The 27,837-nt window shown below is 49.3% G+C and overlaps 1 protein-coding gene across 1 annotated transcript in view; it reads right to left on the reverse strand.

Annotated features, from left to right (window-relative positions):
• Sdk2 (sidekick cell adhesion molecule 2) overlaps positions 1-27,837 on the reverse strand; it is a 295,345-nt gene that overhangs the window by 102,974 nt on the left and 164,534 nt on the right. The window contains exons 3-5 of the mRNA XM_005350680.2: positions 19,692-19,798; positions 9,681-9,828; positions 3,802-3,935 (exon numbers count right to left, since the gene is read on the reverse strand). Coding sequence (XP_005350737.1) covers positions 3,802-3,935; positions 9,681-9,828; positions 19,692-19,798 — 389 coding nt within the window. The remainder of the gene's footprint in view (positions 1-3,801; positions 3,936-9,680; positions 9,829-19,691; positions 19,799-27,837) is intronic.

Raw genomic sequence — 27,837 nt, forward strand, 5'->3', positions numbered from 1 at the left:
AAACCCTGTCTCGAAAAAACCAAAAAAAAAAAAAAAAACAAAAAACAAAAAACAAACAAACAAAAAAACCCCAACGCAGAAACTTTGGGGCTCTATGGGAACTCAGCTCATGCTTATGGGGTTCCTGCCACCAGTCAGGGTTGGGAAGGCAAGACCTGGCACATGGGAGGGGCTACTGATCTCGAGGAGGATTAGGGCCTCACAAGCATGGCTGGGATGGAAACTCAACAAGATGGCTCTGGAGTGTGCGGATCATAACATTTCCAGCAATCCTGGGATGTTGTGGTGGCTAGAACCACAGCAGTCAAGCTATGACCTCTTAGGCAAGCCCAAACAGGGAGGACATCTCTCTGAGAACTCCTGATTTAAAGGGTTCCAGGGGCAAGGACGGATGGAGCTTGCCACATGAAAGCCATGTTGGCTCCAGCAGCCTTAAACTATTTCTGTCACAGTGGCAACCAGGGACAGTTCCCTCTGTGCTCTTCCTCTCAGCACTGCTTCAGACATTACCATAGTGGAAGCAGCCAGGCTCGGGGAACATGTGACTCACTTGGCCCCAGGAGCTTCAAGTGGGCATCAAAGGGCCATTAGCTCTTTCCTGAAAAGACTTGATGGACACAGACACCTGCTCATTTCCGACAATAGCTCTCCATCCTCAGAGCATCCAGGCCTCAAAGTCCAGGCCATCTAGCATGGTCCATGGGCCACGCATGCCCACCAAGCTCCTGCAATGTGGCTTGCGTCCCTTTGATTTAATGAGATTTAATTTTAACTAATTTACATTTAATTAAAAACAGAGTCCCCAGTCCAGTTATTAGAGCACTTTTAAGTAGAAGTGGAAGAATTTTGGTGTAAGACTATATACCTTTATGGCTCTAAATCTGATGGAATCTAAATACAGATCACGTATTTCAGATGAAGATTTAGCATTCAAATTGAGATGCGCTTCAAGTGTAAGACACACAGAGATTTCACAGACTTAGCATGCAAAAAAAATGTAAAATATCCTGCTAATATATTCTATTTTGATGGCATGCTAAAAGGATATTTTGGATACATCGGGTTAAATAAAACACATTAATAAAATGAATTCTCTTATTCCTTTTTACTTTGTGAAAAATGAGGTAAGCCTCAGTGTGGTGGTGTGTGCCTGCAATCCCAGTGCTCGAGAGGCAGAGGCAGGAAGATGGGGAGTTCAAGGCCAACCTCAACTACACAGGGAGTTCAAGGGCTATGTGAAATTCTGCCTCCATTCCCCCCCCCCAAAACCAACAAAAGCCAACACCCAAAAATAAAACGCACAAATAATATAAATGAGTAAAAATGGGGTCACTGGAATAATTTAAAATGATATGTGGGGCTCATATTTATATTCTTTTTAATTCTATATTATATTTCTATATAATAGTACAGGAAGGTCTGATCTCTCTCTCTCTCTCTCTCTCTCTCTCTCTCTCTCTCTCTCTCTCTCTCTCTCTCTCGGGTGTGTTCATCAGATGGGTGTGACCTTTCAGGACTGTGACGCTAGGTGTAATTTCTGGGGTCACCAGCTTGGTTCTTTCTTTCTCTGTTAACAGTGAGCGTGGCTCCCCGAAGGATTTGGCAGGAAGCTGCTGAGCTGGAGGGAGCAGAGCCTGATGGGTAAAGGAAGGGAGGGGGAAGGAGAAGGAGGGTGTGGCTTCCAGCCAGGTAACAGGGGCTTTGAGCCGCTGGTGGGCGGGCGACGTGGCGATTGCTCTCACAAATTGGCTGGCAGGCAGGCTGGGGGACCGTGTCAGCGCAGCACAGGGTTTTGAAGTGCAATCCCTCGTGGGAGGGAAATTAGCTAGAAATCAGGCAAGTTTGCGCTGGATCCGGCTTTCATCTCAGTTGAGGATGCAGAAATGGAGGGGTTTGGGAATGAGAGAGACTGGCGGCTGGGTGGGGCTGGATGGAGGCAGATGAGGGGGGCTCTTGGGCCTCACTTGGGCTGTTTGGAAGGTGTGGGGGTGGTTTGAGGTAGAACAGAAAGAGCCGCCATGGGTTGCCTCAGTTCTTAAGAGGAAGAGTCAGATGCTGGAGGAGAAACAGAAGGCCTCCCTGACCATGCATCTGGGGTAAACTGAGTCACGCAAGAAGATGCCTGGATTTAACTTGGACAACTCACTCCATATCTTTGTCTCTCAGTGTGTGTATCTCCCCCCTGCTTCCAGCTCTCTCTCTGAGACAGGATCTCATTAGACAAGAAAGGCCTGGTCTACATAATGAAAGATCCACCTGCCTCTGCCTCCAGAGTGGTGGGATCAAAGGCGTGCACCACCACTCCCAGCCTGTCTCTTGGTCTCGTGTCTCAGACTATCCCATACTTGCTACGTAGCCAAGGATGGCCCTGAATTCCTCATGTTCCTGCCTCGACCTCCTAAATGCTGAGGCTACAGGCATTTGCCACCACACCCGTTTTTATGTGGGGAGGGAGACCAGGGCTCTGTGTGTGGTAGGTAAACACTCAACCAATGGAGCTATATACCCACTTTGACACTAGTTCTTCAAAAAGATGTCTGGATCCCAGGAGACTCTGTGTAAGCTTACCACTGAGAAATTGCTAGAAAAACAATCCCTCCTTGTCAACAAATTCCTTGTTCTTGTACAAACAGTCCTGGCTCAGGTCAAGGTCAGAGGTGACATCCATGACCCTCACTGGTCAGTATCCAGAGTGGATATTCCACCCCCTGATTCATATTTCTTCCCAGGCAGATGGGAAGCTGGCTTGGAGATAGGTACCAACTGGTACAGAAAAGAGTCTCGTCGGAGCTCAGAAGACCCAGGGAGGAGACAGCAGGGGCTGGGAATGTTCTAGACACTGGCAGACAGAAGCTAGGATATGAGGTGGCAGAGACACTCAACTTGCTGCTGACGGGTGCATATGGACGCAGCAGGATGATAAATGAGATGTGCTGTGGGAGTGGGAATCATACAGATGTGGAGGTATGTGAACATCTGGCTCCCCCAGCTGGTATGGGGCTTAGCTGCTTCAGGAAGTGCAAACCCAACCCCGACTTCATTTTAGTGATTCCCAGCCCAGGAGGGAACCTTGGCCATCCACCTCACCTCACCTTGCCTAGCCTGAGGTTAGGTTCTGAGGGTGAGGCCGCTCTGGTAGAGAGAACCAGGTTAGGGGAGACATCCCTGCTCTGGTCTCGTCTGGAGGGGGGGGTCTCTGTGCTGGAGGACACTGGGGCAGGTTATATTGGGCTGAGCTCCTGTGCCTGTCTCTCCAGGGACGTCAGGCATCTGAAGAGGGGCAGAGGAGGAAATGTGGAGGTGAGCCTGCTGAGAGGAATGCCTGGCTCCGAGCGGAAACAGCACTTTTATGTGCCAGCTGGGCAGACAGTTAGTGTACTTCTTTTAAAATGAGCTTCCGCTCTCCCCGGGTGTTCTCTCCATCCGCACCTGAGCCTGGGGTGGCTGGCACCCACACATGTGAGCACACACTCTCTCACTTGCTTCTGCCTCCTCCTAGCCCCCAGTGGACACGGTAGTGGTAAAAAATAAACCTACCCTTTCCCGGAGCTGTGTCTGCCATGGCAGCATCTTCCAGAACTCCACTTCCCCCTACCCGTGACCTTCCTTGGCTTGGCTCACCACCACCACGTTCCTCCACTCAGACTGTGGCTCCTCCTCTTCTGGAGATGGCTCCACCCTTCCAGCCCCAGCTTCCCTAGTACTCTGTCTTCCCAACAGCCCCCTGGAGCCCCATTCCTGAGATTTAATGACCCGCCTTGTTTCTGCTCAGTGATGGTCCCTGGTCCTGCGCTTACTTACTCTCCACAGCAAGAGTGATGGGCTGGCTCGTCTTGTTGTCTCCGTTCTTGTCGTTAACTGCCTGCACGTAGTAGCGGCCAGCATCGGGAGCCACCGTGGACAGGATGACCAGGGTGTTCTCCAGCGTGATGGCTCTGAGGAGAGGCAAAAGATTCTTTGGACAGGGGCCCAACGGGCTTGGAGCCAGGGGGCTGTGACTGGGGGGGAATCTGAGGTAGGTGGTCTGACTGTACTTACTCCTCTGGCAGCCTCCAAGAGGCCCCCCAGCCCACCCCACTGACAGTGTCTGTAGAGAATCTACCATGACACCCCAGCTGTTCCTCTTCCCTGAAGCTGCAGCTTTCTCAGGGCCCACCCAGGGTCAGGTTTGGGCCCTTTTCTCCAATCCTCTAGGAATTATGTTCCTGTCCATATCGTAGCCTTGGCGGCTTTGTGAGGTTGCCTCTGCCAAAAGTTCGCGGTTTGCGGAGAGAATGAGTGATTGACAATGAGTGACCAGAGTGACTTCAGAAGTGAGATCCAGGATGAGTGTGTGTGTGTGTGTTTGTGTGTGTGTGTGTGGCTGGAGGTCAATCTCAGGTGTCGTTCAGAAGTCCATCCTTGTTGGTTGATACAGGGCTCATCACTAGCCTAGAACCCAGTGAGTCAGCTAACCCAGCCGGCTAGTGAACCCCAGGGGTCAGCCTGTCTCTGTCTCCCCAGTAAGCACTGGGGTTACAACTGTGGCTCACTACACCAGACTTCTTTTTCACTTGGGTTCTGGGGATCAAATTCAGATCCTTGTGTTCACAAGGCAAGCACTTTCTGGATGAAGCTATTTCCCCAGCCCTGGGGTTGGCCACTTTCTAAAGCTGTATGAGCAGACTTAAAGGCCACAGCTGGCCTGAACCAGACTTCCGAGGGCTATACCTGTAGTCTCCTCCCTGGGGATCAGTTTCCCCTTTTCCTTGCGAACTGGGCTGGTCCACAGTGATGAGCCTCTTGCTCTCATCCCCAGTCCTCATCACAAGATCATCAGGCAGGAAAACAGGGAGCCGGGGACCCCCTTAAATGGGTATGAAGTGGTTCTGGAGGGCTGCCCATACAGGCTCTGCCCAGCTTCTTTTACCCATTCTCCCGATGACAAACCAAACCATTAGTTTGCCAAGTCTGTCTCCAGATTGTAATGCGATGTGCCCGAGACAGCTGTTAAACATCCTTAATGTTAGTTTAACAAGGACAAATCCAGTTGAATTCTCTTCAAATTTTCCCATTAGGTGAATGTTACAGAGTTTTAAACAGGCTTTCAGATAAACATCCTCACTAATGTCTCTCTGGCCCAGCTCTCTCCTAGCCTGGCAGTGCCGCCCCCACCCCCTTGCTCCTCATTTGGGGGCTTTTCAGGCTGAGAGTTCTCACACCATCAGGGGAGTTCTGGGCAGTAAGGTGGCAAGCTCTCTGGTCCCTAGTGCTTAGGGACCCTAGTGATGCCCTATTTTCCCCATGCAGAGTTCTTTTTATCTTTAGCTAACAAGGTGACAGGAATGGGATCATAGACAGGCTAGAATTCTCTCTCTCTCTCTCTCTCTCTCTCTCTCTCTCTCTCTCTTTCTCTCTCTCTCTGTGCAAACAAGAGTATGGATGTATGTTTATGTGGGTCCTCGTGCATACACTGTGTATGTCAAAGGACCACACTGGCTGTTCTTCCTCAGGTGCTTGCTGTTCACCCAGTTCGAGACAGGGTTTTTTACTGGCCTGGAACTCATTAAGTAGGTTAGGCTGGCTGGGCAGGGGCAGGAAGCTCTTGGGATCTCCCTGCTTCTGCACCCCAACCCTCAGTGCAAGGATGACAAGTGGGAGCCCCCATACTGTCCTTGCTTGGTATGTTCTCAGGCTTTCAAGGCAAGCACGTTGCTAACACACACACACACACACACACACACACACACACACACACACGTTTCTAATCATATGATGCCTTGTACCACCTCCTGACTCTGCCAGCAAGGTCATGACCAGCCAAGGCCCCTCAAACTTGGACCTCTAGATCCAGGAGCCAAAACATGGCCCCCTTCTCTAACTCAGTCAATCTGCAGGTTGGCACAGGTAGAAGTGGGCAGTGGGCTAAGACGCTGTAAAAGCCTGTCTGTAGAAGGGCCATAAGCAGCTTCTCCTGTAGGAGGCTGTGGCTGCTGGGCATCAAAGCATAGCTCTGCATCCTTCTCAATGGGGTGAGGAGGGTGGGGTGTGTGGACACAGCTACTCTTGGAAAATGGGAACTCCTGTCCCATACCCCTCTGTTGGAGCAGGGTAACCTTGGAGATCAGTTTTGGTGATGACAGCTCTCTAGTGACTCTGGTTTCAAGTGACTATGTGAAGTCACCCTTCCTGTCCATTGCTCCAAGTTGGAATTTGGACGGGCAAAACCTTACCTTCTGCGGTTTTAGCTCACTGGAATATTGCCTAATGGTTATTGTGGCTGGCATTGCCTGCTCCAGCACTCTAGCCTGGCAGCTGTGGAGCCTGGGAGCCACAGGGCATGGGTTCAAATTCTGGACATGGAGTGGAATGGGAGGCAGAGGCTCTCTGACATGTCACTTTAATTCTCTCAGGAGGGGTCCCTAGTCCTGTGCATGTCGATGGTCCCTTTTCAGGTAACTGTGGAAGGATGCTGTACTCATCTCCAGTATGCTCATAGCATTCAGCCTGCTGCACCCCAGACATGCCCACACTGGGAGAAGTTGGGAAGAGGAACTCTGAGTGGGGTGCCAATAGCAAGGCTCACCTCTCAGGCAGGGGCTGGGTTCTCTACCCTTGTTCCTTCAGTTCGCCATGACTGGCCTAGCCCTAGCTCTGCCTTTAATTCACTGCTCTCATTCAGCAGCTCCTTTCTCAGTTCCAAGAGTGCTGGATCCGTAATCTAATTAAGCAGAGAATAAGCCATCCTACAGTGTGCCCAAAGGCCCCAGCATGTGTCTCTGCTAGGAATCATGTTCCCTTTTGACAGCAGGCTCGGGGCCGAGCCCTGCCTGGTGGTTGAGAGGCACACTCTATAGATAGTGAGCCTTTCATGCTCTGCATAGCCTGCCAGCTAATAGCACTTATCAGATATGGAGCGCGCGCACGCGCGCGCGCACACACACACACACACACACACACACACACACACACACACACGGGACTTGCTTCCAGGGAGCCATTCTACTCACCTATGAATATTAATTTGCTGTAATTACCAAAATAAAATCACTCCAGTGCTTCATCACAAATTTGGTGGACGTGTTTATGAAAGTGGGCAGGCGTGGTCATGTATAACCAGGAGTGTATGTGTGTGTGTGCACTCGTGCACGTGCACGTATGTAGTTCCGCAGGCCAAGGTTGTTCTGTCCTGGTGGCAAAAGTGCTGGGCATGAGAAGCAGATGAGGATGGAGGATGGGGATGAGAAAAGGATGAAGGATGGTATTAGGAAGGTGATCATAGACAGAGCCTGGAGTAAAGGCATTATCTCCCTCTGCAAATGGAGTGAGTGCCATCATGCCCCCTTTCACAGTCAGGGCAGACATTACTAATCAACTCATGATGTTCTTTCCCATGAGTGTGGATGGAGCCTCGGAATTGTTTCCAGCTCTGAGTTCTAGGCAGCCATCGCCAATTGGTTAGCCTGCAGGATGCCTTCACTGATACACCTGGGGTCCAAGAGCTACACTCAAAAAGGGAGTGAGGATGGGGTTGGGACTCACTGACATATCCCAGCATCTCTGTGGTAGAACATTTCCCTTCTATAATGTGATCTCAAATCTGCATGATGGGTGATCCATTCAACTGGCTTTACTCAGTTTTAGGCCTGGGTGGTGTGTGTGTGTCTATGTGTGTGTGTGTGTGTGTGTGTATGTGTGTACACTTTGACTCATAGGGCAGCTGTCCACCTGTTCACCTGAAGCGTGCTCCATCCTTCACCTTGTTGGGTACCCATGCCTCATGCTGTCTGCTAGCCATCTGTTCAGGAAGAGACCCAGAGCCTAGGGGTGTGGATACAGAGAGCCTTCTGCCTGAGTCCTGCCATGTTGTGGTTTCTGTCAATGGTATGTGAGTAGAAGCTTGTTATATGTGGACTTCCTCATTTCTCATCTGAAATATCCAGAGAATTCACTGGGGCTGACATGACTTGGCATGTGGAGCATGGCCAAGTGTCCTGCCATTTAGCAAAAGGCCATTCCAGGGCAGTCAATAACAGACAACCCCAGATAAGTGAGCCCAACCATAAGAAGGACTGAGCCTAGCTCAGGCTAGATCACCAATCTACACACTTCTAAGAAAAACACAGTAAACAGTTATTGACCTTATGAGATGTTTTGTTACACAGCAACACCGTGCTGCAAATAGCTGATACATACTGGGGATTCTTTTCTTCCTCCTCCCTTGTTTTTTTCCCCCCAAGATAGGGTCTCATTATGCAGCTCTGGATGTCCTGTAACTCACTATGTGCACTAAGTGAGCCTTGAACTCACAGAGATCTACCAGTCTCTGCCTCTCAAGTGTTGGGATCAAAGGCGGGTACCACTAAGCCTGGCTCTGAGGATAGTTTTCAACTCTGACTACACATTTGAATCAAACTGGAATCTTTAAAAAATTCTGAACAGCCAAAGAGCATCCCATTTAAATTGAATCAGAGTGCCTTAGGCAAGAACCTAAGGATAGGCTCATTTCAAAGTTCTCACGGGGGTCAGATTGAGAATTGCTACATCAGGACCAACTCTATGATGCACAGCCGCTTACTTGTGTCTGTGTGCTTGTCTGCACATACGTTTCACAGAAGGCAAGGATTATCATGACTCAGCAGCTAGGAAAGATCTGGAAAAAGAGTTGGACCTTGCCTGCTTTGCTTTATGGTTGCTGCGGGATAAGATCAATCGCATCAGAGGGCTGTTGTGAGGGTTGAGCACTGGGCAACAAAGTTGGGATAGGAAAGACAGCAAGACAGAGAGCGCCTTCTTCCTCAGGGGCTACACCAGCGGGGAGTGGGGGACAGGATGGGGGGGCAACACGGATGACGACAACATATGTTTGTGGGTGTTTAGCACAGTCCCAAGAACTTAACTCCACTGCCTGCAGCTTCTGCAATTGCTATATTACTATGATACTATTATTGTGTTTCTATTGTGGGACTTGATGCTTCCCAAAGGCACTCCCGACCCCATCTTCCTCCACTCGCTACAGACCAGGGTGGTGGGGTTGTGGAGAGCTCCCAGCAGTCTGCACAGGTAGCAAGTTGTAGCTAGCCAGGGCAGGTTGGGAGAAGGTAGTCTTTCTCTAACGAAGGGAGAGTTGGAGTGGAGCAGCGAGGAAAGCCTGGGCTTGCTCCAGACAGTGAGCAGCCCAGGAGGTGAAGCCTGCTTTGGGGGTGAAGGGTGTTGGCTTCACTGCTAAACCCCCAGTCAAGGCCAGGGCAAGACAGAAGGGCCTTTGTGCATGCTGAAATGGATGTGTGTGTGTGTGTGTCTATTCCAGCCTTCTCTGGCCACACCATCTCTTTGCAGTCAAAATACACTGAGCAAGCCCAGCCACACCCGAGAAGCATAAACACCTGCACACACCCACCCCTGCCATGGCCTGAGTCCTGGGCACGTTACTATGGCAACAGTGCCTTTGCATCGGCATGTTTGGGTGACTTAGATCCTCTGGGAGCATAATTATCCTCCGGTTGAGTGTGGAGGTAACACCCTGGTCCCTCATAAACTGAACTTCTCTCACTGTCCAGGGGAGTGCCCAGCTGGCTGCATTACAGAATTACTGAGACATTTCTATAAGAAGGTCCCTTCTTTGCATCTGGAGACTTCATCTAGCCCCAGACCTCCTCCCCCAGAATTTTCCCTCCAGTCTATCCAGAGTAGAACCTCACATGCGGCTGCTGGGCGGGATCTTGCGGCCATCACGGAACCAGGTCACCTGTGGCCTGGGGAAACTAGAGATGCGGGGTGCTCGGATGACGGCAGCTTCTCCGTGGGATACGCTCTGGTGCTTCTCGCCTTCCTCAAAGCTCCCCATGTCTGTAGGGAGAGGAGGTGCAGAGGTCAGGGATCAATCCATTCTCAGGTTGTGCTCAGCAGAGGAAGAACACAGTCAAGATGAAGACCATGAAGAAAAGGCCACTCCTCTTGGAGTGCCCCACATCCCACCAGGCGTGTCGAACCTGTGCCCTTGCCTGCTGCCCGCATTCCGGGACAGCTATGAATACAGTTCAACACATTCATAAATGATAAGGTCTGTCACGGAGCATGGTGTCGGATGCTTCTGCTAGCAGTCTGTGTGAGGTGTCCTGCTTTGACATTTAGGTTTTGTGTAATTTGTACCCGTGCATCCTTGACTCAATTTATCCAACAGCCATGAGAGGCTTATTGTTTCCTACATTTTACAATGGAAAAACCTGCTCAGATGGGCTCAGCTAAGTAAACTTGTCTAAGGTCATATCACCAGCAAGAAACAGAGCTGGGATTTGAACTCAGACCCTGAATTCTGGAATTAGGTTGCATTTTCCCCCTTCCTTGCCCTGTGAAGCTATTTCAGCAGAGCAGGGGATTAGGTTGTAGAGTCTTGGGATGGGACCTCTGTGCCCTTAAGGAAGAGGGAAGGGTGGGCATGTTGGAATGAGTGAGGCCTCCCTTGAACATAAACACTCCATTGCTCTTTTTAAAGCATGCCCAGCCCTTGGCAGATGAGCTGAGGCATTGCTGCTAGCCCTGATCTTCTGTGAGCCAGCAGGAAACAGAACAGAGTAATCACTGGAGGGTGTCTTCTGGTCTCCTGTATGTCTGCCTGCTGGGCTGGGCTGGGGTGAAGGGCTGGCTTCCACAGCACTGTCTTAGAAAGAATGGGCTTTGCGAAAGAGCAACTGGGCTTCTATGACCTTGACAATGGATGCGCATCCTTGAGACTCCAAGTGTGCTGCCTGAAGCCACAGCACAGGTATCCTGTGGAGTCTTAGAGCCCCTGGACCTGCCTAATCAGGCCACCCAGTGAAGAGCACCCATGCCCACCTGTGAAAAGCACTGATTGGCTGTGTATCAGAGGCACTGGAGTTAAATGCTGTTGGGGTATCTCCCCCTCCCCTGAGCTTCCCATTTTTTTGGTATGGAGTGGATGGGGATATCCCTGTTAGTCCCCACTCCACCTTCTAATCTATTACTGTGACAGGCTAGACCTGGGCTAGCCTGACCCACAGGCCTATATGCACTGGGAATTCAGACTATGACTTATGGAGCCTTAGTTTCTCCTTTATCCAGGGTCCCCTTCCTAACTACGAAAACACATGCCCTACTGCGACAGAAGCTTTATGTCAACTCCTAACACCATGGCCTCTTTGAGTGGTCAATCAGCCTGGTTCTCTGGCTCAGAGTCCCTTCAGGACCTCTTGTTTTTCCAGAGGTGAGAGCTGCAGTGGGCGGGGTTCAGGCATTAGTATTTCTAAAGTGAGCCAAGCCTGAGACCTGCTGTGTTGGCTGAAGGCAGCCAGGCTCTTCTACCCCATTACAGGCAGTTACTGGGGACTGGGCAAACCAGCTAGGGTGCTCCGCACTTCCCTAAGACATGGGAGGCCCCGTAGAACATGCTTGGGTCTCTGAGTTCCCGATTCCATTGCTCTCAGATGCTGCAGCACTCTGAAGTGTAAGGCTGCTAGCACACGTGTGTTCATTTTCTCCAGCCCCAGACTTGACCCTCTTAGGCATCCAGGTCCTTTGCTGGCTCACCTAACCTCGACTGTGAGTTCTCTGCAAACAACTTCCAGGTCTCCGGCTCCTCCCTGGGCTCCGAGCATCATTCCTAACAGTCTGCTGTGGGTGAGGGTTGGGAGGGCAGGGAGACCTTGCTACATCTTCAACAAGCTCTACTTTTTGTGCCATTTACTGTCCTCTATCCGCTGCTTTGCCCCAACCACTTTAGCTCAAATCCTTGGAGTCACAGGTGTTTCTTCCCCACTTTCCACAAAGTCCTCAGTGCTTCCTTTGGGTACCATTTCATGAGCCAAGGCCCTCCCAACAAGTTAGCCCATTTGTAGAGCCACTGGTCCTGATCTAGATCATCTCCCAATCCCGTACACTGTCCTAGGCTGTTCCCCCCCCCCTTAGAGCCTGTGGGGTCTCCTTGCCCCAGGAAAGTCTAGATCCTCTTCACCTAGATTCGGGGTCCTCCACAACCAGACGGCAAACAGCCTTTCTTGCTTTAATGCCCACGCCTCGTCTTGACACCTTGAATGGCATATATAACTTACTTCCTACAGCTAGGCTTTTTGTAGGCACCTGCCCAGATGCTACTAGGATGAGCCATAGCTTGCCATGGTACCTTGGCTCTCTAGCATCCTGCTTCACGGAACTTAGGGTTTCTAAAGAAAACAGTTATAGACGACATCTTTGTTTTAACTTTGGCAGGCACTGAATATATTATATTATTATATTATTATATATTATATTATTATAGTAACTTCGGAGACTTCAAGGGTCAAGTTCAACTCCTAGCCCCATGTGCTCTAAGTCTTTGACCTTCGACCTTGGGGGACGATGATTTCCTCTCCCGTAAGAGTGAAATGCCTGGGTAGCTTCCTCGTGAGTGGTACCGAGGGTTGTATGAGATGATGTGTATATGCCAGATTGCATCTTCCCAAAGGTGCCTGAATCAATATTTATCCCCCTTTCCACATGCTCTTATTACAGTGTGACTCACACTTCTCCCACAGATACCCTCCCCTCGAGTCTCGGGAGCTTAAGATTATTCTATCAATAGAACACGCTGGAAGCGATGCTGCATGGTCTCAAAGGTGAAGTCATTCAAAGGAGACAGCATCTACCTGGCTCTCCTTGGAGAGATACTTGCCCTTAAGAATCCAGCCACCGTGCTGTGAGGAAGTTCCACTGAACACCTCGGTGGAGGAGAACTGGGCTTCCCAGCGATTGCCATCAACCCTAGAGGCCCAGAGGAACACGGGTGATTTCACTGCAGCCTTTGTGGCCACTATGGAGACCTCAGTTGCCACCAAGCAGGACTGGCTGTGTCTTGTCCCCACTGTGCCCTCCCCAGACTCCAGACTCATGGTGTGAGTTTTAAGCCATTGTTCTGCACCACACTGTCTTAGGTTCATTTGTTATGCAGCCGTAGAAACAGGGAGAATGTAAAACTGTCAAATAAGTATATCTAATATCCCCAGCATTAAAATACTGGGATCCTGTACATTTTTCATGATTCAGTGTAAACATTTCCTCCTCAACAAAGATTATCCCAAACCATCCAAATAGAATGAAAACCCGGCATTTACCCTCTTCTGGGTTTCTTCCAGACAGACTATACATGCATTATCTCATTTGAGCCTCTGATAACATGACAAGCTAGATTTTAATAAATATGCATTTTTAGTTGTTTATTAATTTCTATTATTTGGTCCCCTCTATAAAAAAAGTCACATCAATAAATCAGGTGGATTTTAGTTCTTATAATAATTTTCATCTATTTTAAAAAAAACTTTTTGCAGAACTAAGAAGATAGATTTAAACAATTTAAAGCAATTTCATGATAATAGTGTTTCTTTCTCCCCACTCTCTCTTGTTTTATTAGCTCCATTTGGACTGCGAGGAAGTGAAGGTTCATGGAGATGAAGCGGTCGGCCCGACATTAGGCAGTTAGGGTCTAGCACGGTGTCGCCTCCCTCTGCACACCCTCCTTGCTCGGCTGCGGTTTGCATTCTCCATGGAAACCCACGCTCTTTCCTACTTCCTCCTAGGTGATCAGCATGGACGGACCTCTGGGACCTACTGTATTCACGAGCGATTGCCTACCAGGTGGCTAGGTCCTAGCTCTGCTTAGAACCAAGAGCTCCTAATGGAGCCCAACTGTGTGTCAAATGGGCTCTCCTAGAATTAAGAGCTCCTAATGGAGCCCTACTGTGTGTCAAATGGGCTCTCCCAGAATCAAGAGCTCCTGGTAGAGCCCAACTGTGTGTCAAATGGGCTCTCCTAGAATCAAGAGCTCCTGGTAGAGCCCTACTGTGTGTCAAATGGGCTCTCCTAGAATCAAGAGCTCCTGGTAGAGCCCTACTGTGTGTCAAATGAGCTCTCCTAGAATCAAGAGCTCCTAATGGAGTCCTACTGTGTGTCAGGCGGAAAGACCTGGTCTCCTGGAGCTGTTCTTGCAGAGGACCCAGATTTGGTTCCCAGCATGCACAGCTTACACTGTAATTCCAGTTCCTGAAGTCCTACACCCTCTTCTAGGCTCCCTGAGCTTCTGTGTGCACGTGGCATGCATAGATTCACATAGGGACACACACATACCCATAAAATGAAAAAAAAAATCTTAAAGAAAGGAAAGACCTGGTTACTGAGTTTACAATCTGGCCTGGCAGACAAGGGCATAAGAAAGTGTTTAGTGGCATCTCTGACAACTGCTGGGAAGGAAAGGACAGAGTTTTCTGAGAGGCGCTAACAAAGCCTTCCTCAGGCTGGGAGGCGGGGGAGGCATCTTTCAAGGGGAGGCCTAAAAAAGGGGTAGGTATAGCTAGGTGTGTGTGCGCACGTGGCACCTGTGTGTGTGTATGCACATGTGTGTGTATGTGTGCATGTGGTATGTAAGGAAAAAAGGTATAAGGTGGGGCAGAGGGAGGGGGCGCAGGCAGCAAGTAAAAGGTCAGCCGTGTGTGGTTACTGCATAGAAAGAGAGACAGAGAGCCACATGGGTGAACAGATGGATGGGGGACTGGATTGATGGGGGAATGGGTAGCTGAAAAGGAAGAAAGGAATGGAGGGCTAGATTATTGAATTAGGCATGTTTATGTTTCTATGTATACATGCTGTATTTGTATGTATGGCTGGAAGGATTACATGTGGCTATATATGGTTTATGTATAGGTGGATGATTACATATATGGAGGGGTGTATATATGTAGAGTAGATGGTTTGTGTGTGTGTGATGGGCTAGATGGTTGGATATGTTTTCCCCTGTATGTGGATGGTTGTAGGTGGGCATGCATGTATACGTTTACAGAGGGATGCATAGAGGAAAGATGGGCTTAGTTAGCCTTGGTCCCTAGTCTGCACAGACCCCATCCTCCACCCGTCTACTTCAGAGTCCCTACCTTACTGTGACTCCCAGGCCCCAGGAATCCTCTCCTTTTTAATGTCACATGAGCTCCGAGATCCGCTCAGAGAGCCCCTGGCCCAAGCAGGCAGCATCCATTGTATACACACACCCTTTTCAGCCCACTGCACACCGCTGGGATGAACTGAACTGCGCAGGGGGAGGCTACCGAGGAGGTCAGCCTGTCAGTGCAGAAGCTGGACTGAGGAAGGGCGGGGGACGGGCTGGGTCCAGGTCTCCTGGGAACTTTACTCACTCCCTTTGCTAACTCCCTGAAATGCTGCTAATCCATCTACCCACCCACCACGTTAAGCCCTGCAGGACCTATCCAGCCTTCTAGACACACTCCCACCAGAGCAGAGGTCTGCAGGCCCGAGGCACAGCGGGTGTGGCCGGGAGCTCAGTTCTTGATGTCATTATTAGCGCTTAAAAGGGCTTGTGCGGTAAGAATTCTACCAGAGACGACACCCTTGCACCCACTTACCTTGATGTCTTTGTTAGAGCTTAAAGGGCCTGTGCGAGAGAATTCCACTGAAGACTTCATCCTTGTACCTACTTATCTTTAAATCATCAGCTGGATCATGCATACAAAAATGAATATAATTATATGTAGAATTTGAAGGAAAAAAATCAACATCCCTGTCTGTACGCAGCACCCAGTTAAAAGTCAGGATGCCGTGGGTACTTGGTTCCCCTTCCCTGGCAGCCTCCCCATCCCATTCTGGCCCCTACAGGGCTAACCTCTCTCCAAAATGCTGGGCCACCTACCTATATGGTCTCACAGACAGGGATTATTCAGGCTTTTTTTGTGGCTAACTCAACCTATTTTTAAACATTCACCTCTGGGCTTACTTTGTATGTGGTCTCTTGTGATTTTTTTTGGGGGGGGGGATAATGTTTTTTTGTGGCATTTCCCCCACTCTGAAATCCTGATTTTCAAATCAGTCATCTTCATAGCTTCCTGGAATTCCCTGGGTTATGTGGTGCTGATGCTGTGCACAGCCCTCTATGACCCTCCTAGCACATAGGTCACATGATGCTGATGCTGTGCACAGCCCCTCATGGCCTTCCCCGCACACTGGTCACATGGTGCTGATGCTGTGCACAGCCCCCGCCCCATAGTCCTCCCAACACACAAGTCACATGGTGCTGATGCTGTACACAGCCCTCCCCCCCCATAGTCCTCCCAACACACAGGTCACATGGTGCTGATGCTGTGCACAGTCCCCTATGGTCCTCCCAGCACACAGGTCACATGGTGCTGATGCTGTGCACAGTCCCTTATGATCCTCCAAGTACACAGGTCACATGGTGCTGATGCTGTGGACAGCACCCCCCTCCCCAGGGCCCTCCCAGCACACAGGCTCTGGGATCCCTCTAGAGCACCATTCCAAAGATGCAATAGCTGCCTGAAAGGGTGCATACATGGTAATTTGACTAATTATGCCACCCACCACTTCCCTAATCTCATCAATTTACCAATTACATAGGTGTATCCCTTTCACACATGGTCTGGTTGCATGCTGAGTTTTGACAGTTGGGTGCACACGGCCAAGTGGTTTTATGGATTTATCATGAAAATAACACCCCCCTCTCTACCGGATCCTACTTAGCCCTGCCTCCACCATCAAAGACTTCAGCTCATTCTGAGCACAGCGTGCTATGCCCACGGTCTGTCCCGAAGCTCCCATATTCCCAGTCTACTTTCTGATGCTCTCTCTTGCTCTCGCTCTGTTCCAGCCACCTCGCCCTCAGACCTGCAAGTATACCACAGGGCCTTTGCACTTGTTCCCTGGCTGGGGATGATCTTTCTTTCTATGTGGCTCACCCACCTTTCTACCAGATTGCTCAGTTTCTGATCCTTTGTGGCCATTCTCCACTATTTCATGGAGTAGGATCCCTGCCGCTCTCCCCTATTCCTCTAACTGGCTCTACTTTTCTTGTAATACATTGCATTCATGCATGAGTCTCATTTATATTATATTATATTACATTATATTATATTATACTATATTTGCAGACTGCTTAGCTTTCCTGGAGGGAGGGATCTTGATTGTGTTTCCTGTTATATCATCACTACTTGGACGAGTGCTGGGAATGCCGTGGGACATTCTACAGTAATTGTAGTCCTTATTTTTTTATTTTTCTCCAGGCAGCCATGTTTCTGAGGTTGGCCTGTAATCCACTGACATCCCTCTCTTCCAGCGTCCTGAGAGTTGGGATGCCAGGCACATGCCACTCATCTGGATAGTTAAAGCTGTTCATGACTGATGTAAATATTCAGCAATGGACGCTCATGACAAACCTGTCACATCGTCCCAAGTGTCTGCACAGCCCCTGCTATCTTATCCTTCACCCACTTTCATGCTGTAGACGGGAAATCAGGAGAAGCAGAACAATCAGTGTCAGGCCAGTCCTGTGACTACAGAGCCCCCCTGAATCCCGTTTTGAATGAGTGGTTGGAAGGACGCTGCTAACACGGGAAGTGGCTCCCGGGACAAGCAGGCCCTTGCCATGTCCTGTATGGTTGAGTTTGGCATTGTGGGATGGAATGGGATGGTTTGGCAAGTACCATTCTGAGCATGTCAGCAAGGTCTAGGGACAAGGGAGGGGCATCACCCAGGTGAGAGGATCAGAGAGGTAACAACAGGCCCTGGGTGTGGTGAAAGCCTGGTTCGTGGGAATGCCAAGTCTGGAGAGCCTTTCCAACCTCCTGGCCATTCATTCTACTTACTCAATGGCAGAAATTTATGGCGACTTTTAAAACACAAAAGAAGAGACTGAGTGGGATCAGGGAGGGGGCCGGGTCAGGGGAGAAGTTTTATTGACTCCCCTTAATTGCTGTAATTAAAAACATGTAAAGAATCTTTTTTAAAAACGACCTTGCTATTATCATTAGTTGTTAGACAGCTGCCCTTATTAATTTCTCATTAGAACACAAGTCACAAGGGGCGGGAGTTGGGGTAGGGCCGGCCTATCAGCTCCAGGATCCATTTAAAAGGGACTGGGGAGCAAGCTGCTTGAAGTCACAGGTCCAGAGTCTCCTCCCACCCCGAGGTGGGTGCAGCAAAAGAGGGGAGGATGAGCCAGGGATTGGGAGAAACAGGAGGTACCACTCACTCTTAGAATGGTATCCCTGTACAAGAAGATAGACAGACAGACAGATAGACAGACTGATGGAGAAAGTTGGGAAAGCATGTTCTCCTCTGCAATCCCAAGAGGAAAGAACAGGCCAAACTAGACCTTTACATCTCTACGGATGCATGCTTACACATAATATACACACATGTATACATATATACATATATGTATATATACCCCTGTGTGCACATTTGTACGTACAAATACATACAGTCCATAAACACACACCTGCACAAACACATGCGCTGCTATGTAGAGGCAGACTGACACAGTTACACATATTCAAGACACATGTGTCTGTGTACACACGTGCACACAGACATGTTCGTTCTCTTTACACACATGAACCAAAAGGCAGATTGACCAACCTTTATGAGAACATTTGAACATGTGCATATACTCACATGCACATGGTCATACACATGGAGGCTTCCCCAGCAGGTTTCTGGGACACGACGAGAAGCTAGTGTGTCCAATTCATAGCCCCAGGAGCCCTATGGTTATGAATGTGGCCAACACGGAAGCAGAAATGTACTTCAAACGCGATGTGGGTATGTTTTCTTTTGTGACTTGAGAGTGAATCTTGTAAATGACAAATAGCATGTCAAAGTGTCACAAAGGTGGGCATGCCTGGCACTAAAGGAAGATGCCCCATGCCCATCCTCCAGCCAGGGCTGTCAGCTTCTTGAAACCCAGCGTTGCGATTAGGGCTTTGTTCTTAGGGTTAAACCGAGTTGCCTTTGATGCTGGCTTATGAGCCGACTGCCCTCCGCTGTTCCCAAGATTGTTTCCCCTAATTATCACAGACACTCTCTGACATGCTGTGAGGTTTTCTCTACTCTTTCCATCCCCAACTTCTCTCCCCAAAGCAGCCCCTTCCTGGTTTTTACTCTGCAGTTACTATCTCAGAGGTAGGGTGGCTTCTCTTGGGAGCTTCAGCACTCGTGAAGATTTCCCAGACTTCTGTAACCACCCATGTGGCCTTGGGCAGCTGAAAAGAACCCCGCAATGGGTCTCTGCTGCAGCAGGTGGCAGGTCCTTCAGGAAGCAGCAGGTCTGGGGAAGGGATGCTGAGTGCTCTGTGGTGGCCCCCGGGGGAGTGAGAGTCTGACACTACCCTCTCCCTTACCAGAGGAAGCCTCTCTGGGCTTTGATGGTACCGAAGAGGAGTCAACCACTAAAGGTTGAGTGTGACCAATTTACTCTACTCCCTGCCCCCTTGGTACTTCTGGGAGCCCCAATGCATCATTCCCTGCCCCCTCATAGGGTTACTGCTCTCCCTCTTAGGCCTCCTGAAGATCATGGGAAGCCTATGCTCTGGTTACCCTAGGTGGGTTATTCCGAGAACAGTCAAGTCAAGGCAACCGTTGCTCCTGCTGAATGAGCTAGAGGGTGGCAGAGTCAAGGCCATGCTTTTCAGGAATGAAGTGCCAGGGAGCGCTGGGCTCTCCAGCCTTGGCACAGAGAAATGATGCAAGTCACCGATCAGCTGTGTAGCTTTGCAGAATGCCCATGACCTCTCTGGACCTTGGTTCTACCAGGCATAAAATGAAAGGACTGGCCTGGCCATGCAGCAAGAGCTCCAGTGATTTGGAACTGGGGTGAAAGGCAACAGTGTTGGCCCCGTTATTGCCCAAGTCCCCACTATACTCACAGGCCACTTGGACCTCCGTCTGCCGCTGTAGCAGAGCACCCATCCGGTTACGCACGATGCAGCGGTAGAAGCCAGCGTGGGTGCGGTCCAGGCTGGTGATCATGTACCTGGGGGACAGAGGAGACAGTAAGTAAGGAAGGTAGTTTTAGAGGTGCAGAGGTCAAGTTGGGCTCAGGGTCAAAGGTCATGTGCACCGTATTCTGAATAAAGATGAGAGGAAGCTCTTTGGCTTTGACATGTAATCCCAGCAAGGTCCTCATCAACAGGATATGGTACCTCCCATAGGCCACAGGACTTTGCTTCTCTGCTCAGGATTCAGCTTAAAGTTCTTTTCTCTGCCCATGGCCAACCCTCCGTGCCCATGGCCACACTTCTCAGGGCTGTTCTGTTAAGAGGCTTTTGTCCCTTCCTGCCTATGCCTCACTGAGAAGACAGGGACATTTGGTTTTAGGCCAGGCTGTGTTGTAAGTACTAATCAAAGGAGACAGGTGACAGAGGCAGGGAAATTTACATGTCTCCCCAAGTGTTCTCCATCAGCTCTTCTTTTCTGCCACATACAGGGCTGTGCAGTAGAGCTGGGGACAGAGCCTCCAGAGCCAGAGGGCTTGGCTCTTGTCCACGCGCCTGACTCAGAGCCAAGCCCTCAGTCAGATCATCAGGCGCTTGTCACCCAAAGGACCAGAGAGTGGGCACTGGTGGGCAGGTGGCAGGAGAGCAGGTGTATGGTGAGCTTGCCTTCCAGAGAGGCAGGAATGAGGCAATCAGTGGAGGGGATTTTAACAGAAGACACTGGTAAATGTGATGAGGATGGTGGCCCTGAGAGATTCCCTTTTGCATCGCTATGCTGTGGTCCAGCAGGTTGTCAGAGGAAAGAGGACTAGGATCATTGATATCTTTCCCTAGTTCTCATGGTCCTTGAGTTTGTCTAGATACCTTGGTGGACAGATTCAAAGCCATCTATTTCCAGGGTATGCCAAGACTCGGATGGAGTAGCTCATTCATAGGAGTTGCTGCTTGTGTTATAAGAGTCTTGATCTGGACCCACCATCATTGTTATCACTACAACCACTACCATTATTACCACCTCACCACAATCATCACCGTCACCACCATCACCATCAGCTGTGTTCCTACCATTACCATCCATCATCACTGCCATAATCATACTTGCCATCACCATCACCACTGTTACATTACCATCATATTCATTACCATCATCATCATAACCATTAGCCCTGTCCCTGTCACTGTCATCATAATCACCACCACTACCATCATCTTCACCATCACCATCACCATGAGCATCATCATCACATCAACATCTTCACTGTCACCTATACCACCATCACCACTGTCCATTATCATTGCTGTTATCATTATCACCTCCACCATCATCACTCACTGATGGGCTCACCATCACCATAACAACCGTCATCGTCACCACTGTCTTCCCCACCAGGATCACCATCATCCCTCATCCCATCACCACCAGCACATCATCACTATGGTTACTACCATCACCGTCATCATCACCATCATTTCTCCCCACCGTGATCATCACTCCTTCATAATAACTGTCACCATCACCGTATCATTATCTTCACCATCGCCATCACAGAGACCATCATCACTGTCGCCATTTTCTTAAATATTTTCCCCACTCTCATTACCACCCTTAACCATCTCTATGACTCTCACCACCACCACCATAATCATTGCCATCATCACCAGTATTAATTACCACCACCTTTGCCACCATCACCACTATCACTGCCAACACCTCTACTACCATCACCACGGTCATAGACATTACCCCATCACTATTACTACCAACTCCCCATCACCATCATGGTCACTGTCCTTACCATCACCATCGCCATCACCATCATGATATCACCATCATTATCCCCACCATCACTATCATTACCACTACCACCACCATTATCATCATCTGCATCCCATCGCCATGGTCACTATCCTCTCCACTGCCACCGTCACCATTGTCGCCATCCCCATGATGGCGCCATCTGTGTTCCAGATGCTTTTCATAGATTTCTTCATTTTATACATCCATTCCCTGACTCTTGGATATCATGGACAAGTGGTACTTTAGAAATAATGGATCTACGTAAGACTATCAACTTTTTAACTTTGTCAAGATCATTAAAGCCAATCAACCAAAGGGCAAACTGAATCAAGCTAAAATTGTTGTAAAACAGGAAATAAGAATATTGTAAAGTGCGAGAGAGAGAGAGAGAGAAAAATAAATACAAAAGGCTAGCACCCTCCCCCCAAAATATTTCTGAGATAATAAGAAAGAACCTTAATATAAAAGTAACTTACACAATGCTTTAAATTTTATGTGAAGCTCCCTACACCGCTACATCAACATGCTATCTGCAAAGCTGCTGCACTCTGTCCGTGCTGGCATTGGAGGGGCTTTGGCTTGGTCCTCACATTAACACTATGGAGGGTACTTAGCAAGCCATTTCAGAGTTCCGAGGATCAGACACGCCTTGGCACTGACCTATAGTTCCACACATAATAAGAGGCAGGGTCTGGGTCCCACTGAGCCTGACTGTGAAGTAGCTCAAGGCTGAGGCCACACCCCGAAGAGATCCACATTTACTTGGGGACTGCCAGAGCATGTGTAGAGTTTCTCGGACCCTGCAGTATCATCCAGAACCTTCTTGTTGCTGTAGCCCATTATCTATGCCAGCAGCACCGGTCACATCTGTCTTGACCCTTGTGGTCAAGGGGCCTAAGCTTTGGTAAATAGTACCCTTCATTATTCTCAATCCTGTCCCAAGCACTTGCTCCCTGCTTGCTGTCCCAACTCTTCTGAGCCAAGAGGCTGTGGGAAGATTGCTTGGGTCTTGAAAGGGGCAGGGTAACCCGGGAGGATGGCGGGAGAAGAGGTGGACTGGAAAAAGTATTTCCTTTTAGAAATGGGACCTGGAGGCCAGTGAGACTGCTCAGCGGGTAGAAGCTAGTGACACCCGAGGGCCGGAGTCTGATCTCCAGAACCTGAGTGAAGGTGGAGGCAAAGGATTCCTGACTACCACGTGTGTGCAGCACAGGTGTGCATGCCCACACATATCCACACAATGATGGCAAAGAGAAGCGAAAGAGTGCCATCTGTTATTGCTAACAAACAAACAAACAAAACACCAGGGAAAGGAAAATAAAGAGAAACAGCTGAGATGTTCGCGAGGAGACACTTGGCCTCTGTTGCAATAAAAGAAATTGAAATTAAAGCAAGACCCTATTTGTGTGTCAGACTCCAAAACACAAGAATGGAGGGGCAAGGGGAAGGGAAGGGAAAGGAGGAAGGGAAGGGAAAGGGGAGGGGGAGGGGAAGGGAGGGAAAGAGACTTGTTTGTGGTTTGTCGGTGGTACTGGGAATTGATCTATCCTTTGGGGCAAAAATCTACGGCAATTAGAACATGTAAATTCTTTGACAAGAACTTGTGCTCCCTGGAGGTGGCTCTTTAGTTACGCTTGCAACAGTGTGACAGAAAAAAAAAATGTGTACAAGGATGTTACTGTAGCACTGCTTGTGGTAGCAGAGAGAAACAAAGAGAAGCGGGAAGCAACAGACTTGTCTATCAAACCAGAATTAGATCAATAAAGGATGTTGTGGTTCCCGAGTGAGAGAAGAACACCTGTGTGGGATGAACTAGAAAAGTCTCCAAGACACCCAGGGTGAGAAAGGGAAACCAAAGCAGGGAGACGGGAGAGTTACATGAATCAAAACACAAAGACAAGGCTGGGAGCCGGGCTAAACAACCTCAGAACTGACTGTTAGAAACACGGATATAATGGATCCCTGGCTGTTGCTGTTTAGAGAAGTGTTATCAAATCCTTAATGGTTGGAAACGGACTCAATAAAAACAATCGAGATCGTTCCCTATCCTCAAGTTAAAAAAAAAAAACAAACACGTTAGGACATTATCTGGGTAAATCGAACCACTATACTTATTTTTTTAATGTATATACTAATACTCATTTGTATGTGTGCACATGTACACAAGTGTGCACTCACAATCACACAAATATTTTTTGAGACCCTGTATCCACAATGAGTTATTTCTCTTTTGGGAGAAGAACCCAAGACTGAAGTTGGGGGAGGGCCATGTGTATTTTTTTTTGATTTTACATCTTTCTATGTCACGGGGATCATCTTAATTATATACATAGATTGTTTTAATTTTAAAGATGAGACTTAAAAAGTACACTTTGTGCATAGACTCTAAGTACACGTTATAAAAAGGCACCAGGGACCCGTTCAAGTTGAGTTTGTTTGCCAGTTTGTTTCGCCAGTGATGCGTGGCGAAATTTTAACTTTAACGAAACCCAATTTCTGCTGTAAAACGGATGTCCATGTCCTGCAGCCAGACAGCCCCAGGTCCCACCTGGGGGTCCCGAGGAAGGACACAGGCTGTTCGTCTGTTCCCTGACCTTTGGGGCATGTCTTCCTATTTCTGGTAGTGGAGGGCAGGCACGCTTCCTAGCCTAGCAGCACTAGTAACCTCCCTGCCTTTCTCCTGCCTTTCTCTCCCTACTGCTCCAGCCTGGGAGACCTATTTCAGGCTTGCAGGTCCCATTATTTAAATCAATACTTTTACACACTGCCTCTCTACCAGGGGAGCCCTATACATAGCACCAGAATGCAGCTCTTGTCGCCCGCCTGGGATGGGAGGAGTCAGCTAGCCAGTGTCTTGGTTTCAGACTCAGCACACACCATAAGCAGCCCCAGGAACGACAGTAACCATATTCATTATTGTCATTATGTTCCCTGCTGTGGCGGCGGGGGCACACACCCTGGAACCACAGCTCTGTCTACTTCATTCGCCTGTGGCCTCTTGGCCAGGAAAAAACTGGAAGAGCCAGCCCTGGTTCAGGTCCATGAGGAGCGGTCATGGAAGAACTGTCATGGGTGAGCAGATGCTGACTGTCCCTGCCACACCAAGAGGAAACACAGTGAGGGAGAAAAGTGCCAGGACTCCCTTGCAGGGAAGGTGCAGGCTAGACTTTCAAGATTGGTCATTTGGATGAGCTACCAAAGCTATCGCTCCGCAGGCTCTCTAGCCGTAGAGTGAGCATGACGGTGGCCATCTTGGATGTGAACGTCTCCAGTCATAGGGCAGCTTCTGCACAAAGGCTTGTTGAATGAGAGAGCAAATGTAAGGACCATGGGTGGAAGGTTCTAGGATGCTGTGGGGGAGATTCAGAGGGGAGGACCAAGAAGAGAACATCTATGACCCCCGTGCTGAGCACCAGCAGAGCTCAGACTTCCTTGCTTGGCTTCGAAACCCTTAGCCTAGACATTTCCCTTTGATTCTCAAAGAGGAGGAGCCTGCTCCTGGCTCCGAACATCTGAATTCACCCAGCTCTGGTCCCTTCAAAGGCTCACTTAATTACAGGACTTTCCCCACGAGTCAGAACTGAAAGACTAAAATAGGAAACGTGTGGTAGGCCGTCCCACCCTCCCTGCACCCCAGCTGCCTGTCACTGATGACCTGTAATCCACACATGGAGAAGCTCACACGTACTGCCTTCTTCAAGATGCCTTCGAAACTTCTTTACACAAATGTGAGCAAAATTCAAATGTCAACCCCTCTCCTTCACAACCAGGCAAACCCAGGCCCCTCCTCAGTGACTGTGTCCTAGACACCTTCCCACCGCCTCACCCAGCTCTGCCTTGGACTTTGTCATATCTGCTGGCTCCTTTGGATGCAGGCACCTTTCCATTCTCTGAGTCAGCTGACCCAAGGGAGCTGGGGGCAGAGGGGCGCAGGGAAGGAAGTTACACCACGAATCCACACCTGTCCTGATGTTTGTCAAAGTGCACCCCTGATTTAATTTAGTAGGGTCTTGTCTCTCAGTCTATGCTTCCTGGATGAAGAGAAGGGGTGGGGTAGAGTGTGCGGCTTAGCTATGGGGGAGGGGGACCAGGACAGATAATTGGATTTTTAAAGAGACAAGAGACAAGGAAGTGAGCAAATAACCGCCTAACAAGTGCAGCGTCGTCGCCAGCGCTCGGTGGTACACACACAATGCCCTTTTTGGTTGGAGTCCTTGAGTGTCATGGTTGATATTTAAAATGATTCTTACCCACATTAAATAAGATATTTCAATTCCACGAAGCTGTCAGGAGCTGATGCGGACAGCAGAAATAATAGGCATACTCTCCTTGTATTGTCCTGGTTAATAAATCAGACGCCTGGAGATGCATGCCAGAGGCTCACGGGGAGGAAGGGTGCATGCGCACGTGCACATATAGGGAGCACACTTGCCACACACAGAGTGCACTCCTGCATACCCACAGCATGCACCACCATTCGTACACACTACTGTGCGTGTATGTATATGGTCAGGGGTCCTAGCAGCTTGCAAACTCACAGGCGTACACATACTCATGCATCCCAGCTCTCATGACAGCCACTTTTCCTCATGTAAACCATGTTCAGAGGGTCACTGTGTCCACTGGTGGTCAGCAGGGACCTTGTGCCTGCCACCTGCTGATAGACAGCTGGGACCAACACAGCTTTCACGGTCAGTACCAAGCAACTCGAGTCAGGGAGCGAGCATTCCTGTTCTCTCCTCATAGGGTCTTAGGGAGCAGGTAGCAAGCACCACAATGTGTGCATGTACATGTGTGTAGCATGCACGTGTGAGTACGTGTATGCATGCAGGTATGTGCTTGTGTGCATGGAGGTGAATGTGTATGTTCTCAGCTTGCTTATGACACGGGGGACAAAGATAGTATGGGACCTGGCCAACTAGAGATGGAGTTGGCTTTTGTGTTTTAGTGGTTTTGTTGTTGTTGTTGTTATTTTTAATTATGTGTGTGTGGGTTTGAGTGTGGGTTTGTGCCTATGAGCATGGGTACCTGCAGAGGTCAGAAGAGGGTGTTGGATCTGGTGAAGCTGACGTTACAGGTGGTTGTGAGCTGTCTGGTGTGGGTTCTGAGACTTGAACTTGGGTCCTCTAGAGGAGACCTATATACTCTCAGCTGCTGGAGCCATCCCTCCAGCCTTCTGGAGTTGGCTTTCATAAAAAGTCTTCAAGAAAGACGGTTCTGCGCTTCACAGGGAGCCACAGACACATTCTGTGCGGTAACAACATGCCACTGTGCAGCTCACACCTGACAACCCCTGCTGTGGCTGTGAGAAACACCAGTGTCCCGAGGCCTCAACACTTACAGCCACTTCCCTTCAACCCTGAACAAACGTGAGAAGCGCGGCTCATGGAAGCCTCTGTTCATAGGTGGAAAACAGGGCTGGAGGCAGTCATTAACCTGTCGTGGTCACACCGTATGTCAGCGCAGTCTGGCATATAGAGGACATGAGACCCGCATGGGTGTGCATGGAGCCCTTCATTCCTGGGGTTCACCCTGAAGAGCAGTTTGCCTGCTCTCTTGGACATGGAGAAGCTCTGCATGCTGGTGGGGAACGGGTTGTTGATTTAGACAGCTTTTCCTTTTTGAGACAGCGTCTCACCTGGTAGCCCTCGCTGTCACAGAAATCTGCCTGTCTTGTCCTCAGGGCGCTGAGATGAAAGGCATCCACCACCACACTTAGCTCTCAGATCCCTTTCTGCAGCCCAGGTTTACTGAGAACTCGCTGTAATTCTCCAGATTCATTGCCCTGAGTACCGGGATAACAGACATGAGACACCGTGCCCAGCAGGAGAGAGCCATTCTGAGCTGGTTAAGAACTGGATCCGGAAGATGGTAATGTAAGGGAGGTTTGGAATGAAGGTGTGGATGGCTTGTGTGGAGCCTTTTAAAAGATATCCAATTACACTTATTTTGTATATATATATATGTATCTACCACGTGGGTCCCCAGGATTGAAGTCACCTTGGCAACAGGGACCTTTACCCACTGAGTCATCTCACTGTCCTCCTGGGGTGGGCCTTTTAATGCAGGAAGGGAAGACCAAGGAATGGAAAGGTTTGAGACAGCTGGGGCCACCTTGTGGCGGATGATAAAGTCACCCCAACTAAAAGCTTAGCTCATGGAGTTGGGGGTTAGGGAAAGGGAAGAGAAAGAATAGAGAGGAAGGAAGGAAAGGAGGGAGGGAGGGAGGGAGGGAGAAAGAGAGAGAGAGAGAGAGAGAGAGAGAGAGAGAGAGAGAGA

The sequence above is a fragment of the Microtus ochrogaster genome, chromosome 7, assembly GCF_000317375.1.
Source record: "Microtus ochrogaster isolate Prairie Vole_2 chromosome 7, MicOch1.0, whole genome shotgun sequence".
Classification (NCBI taxonomy): Eukaryota; Metazoa; Chordata; class Mammalia; order Rodentia; family Cricetidae; genus Microtus; species Microtus ochrogaster.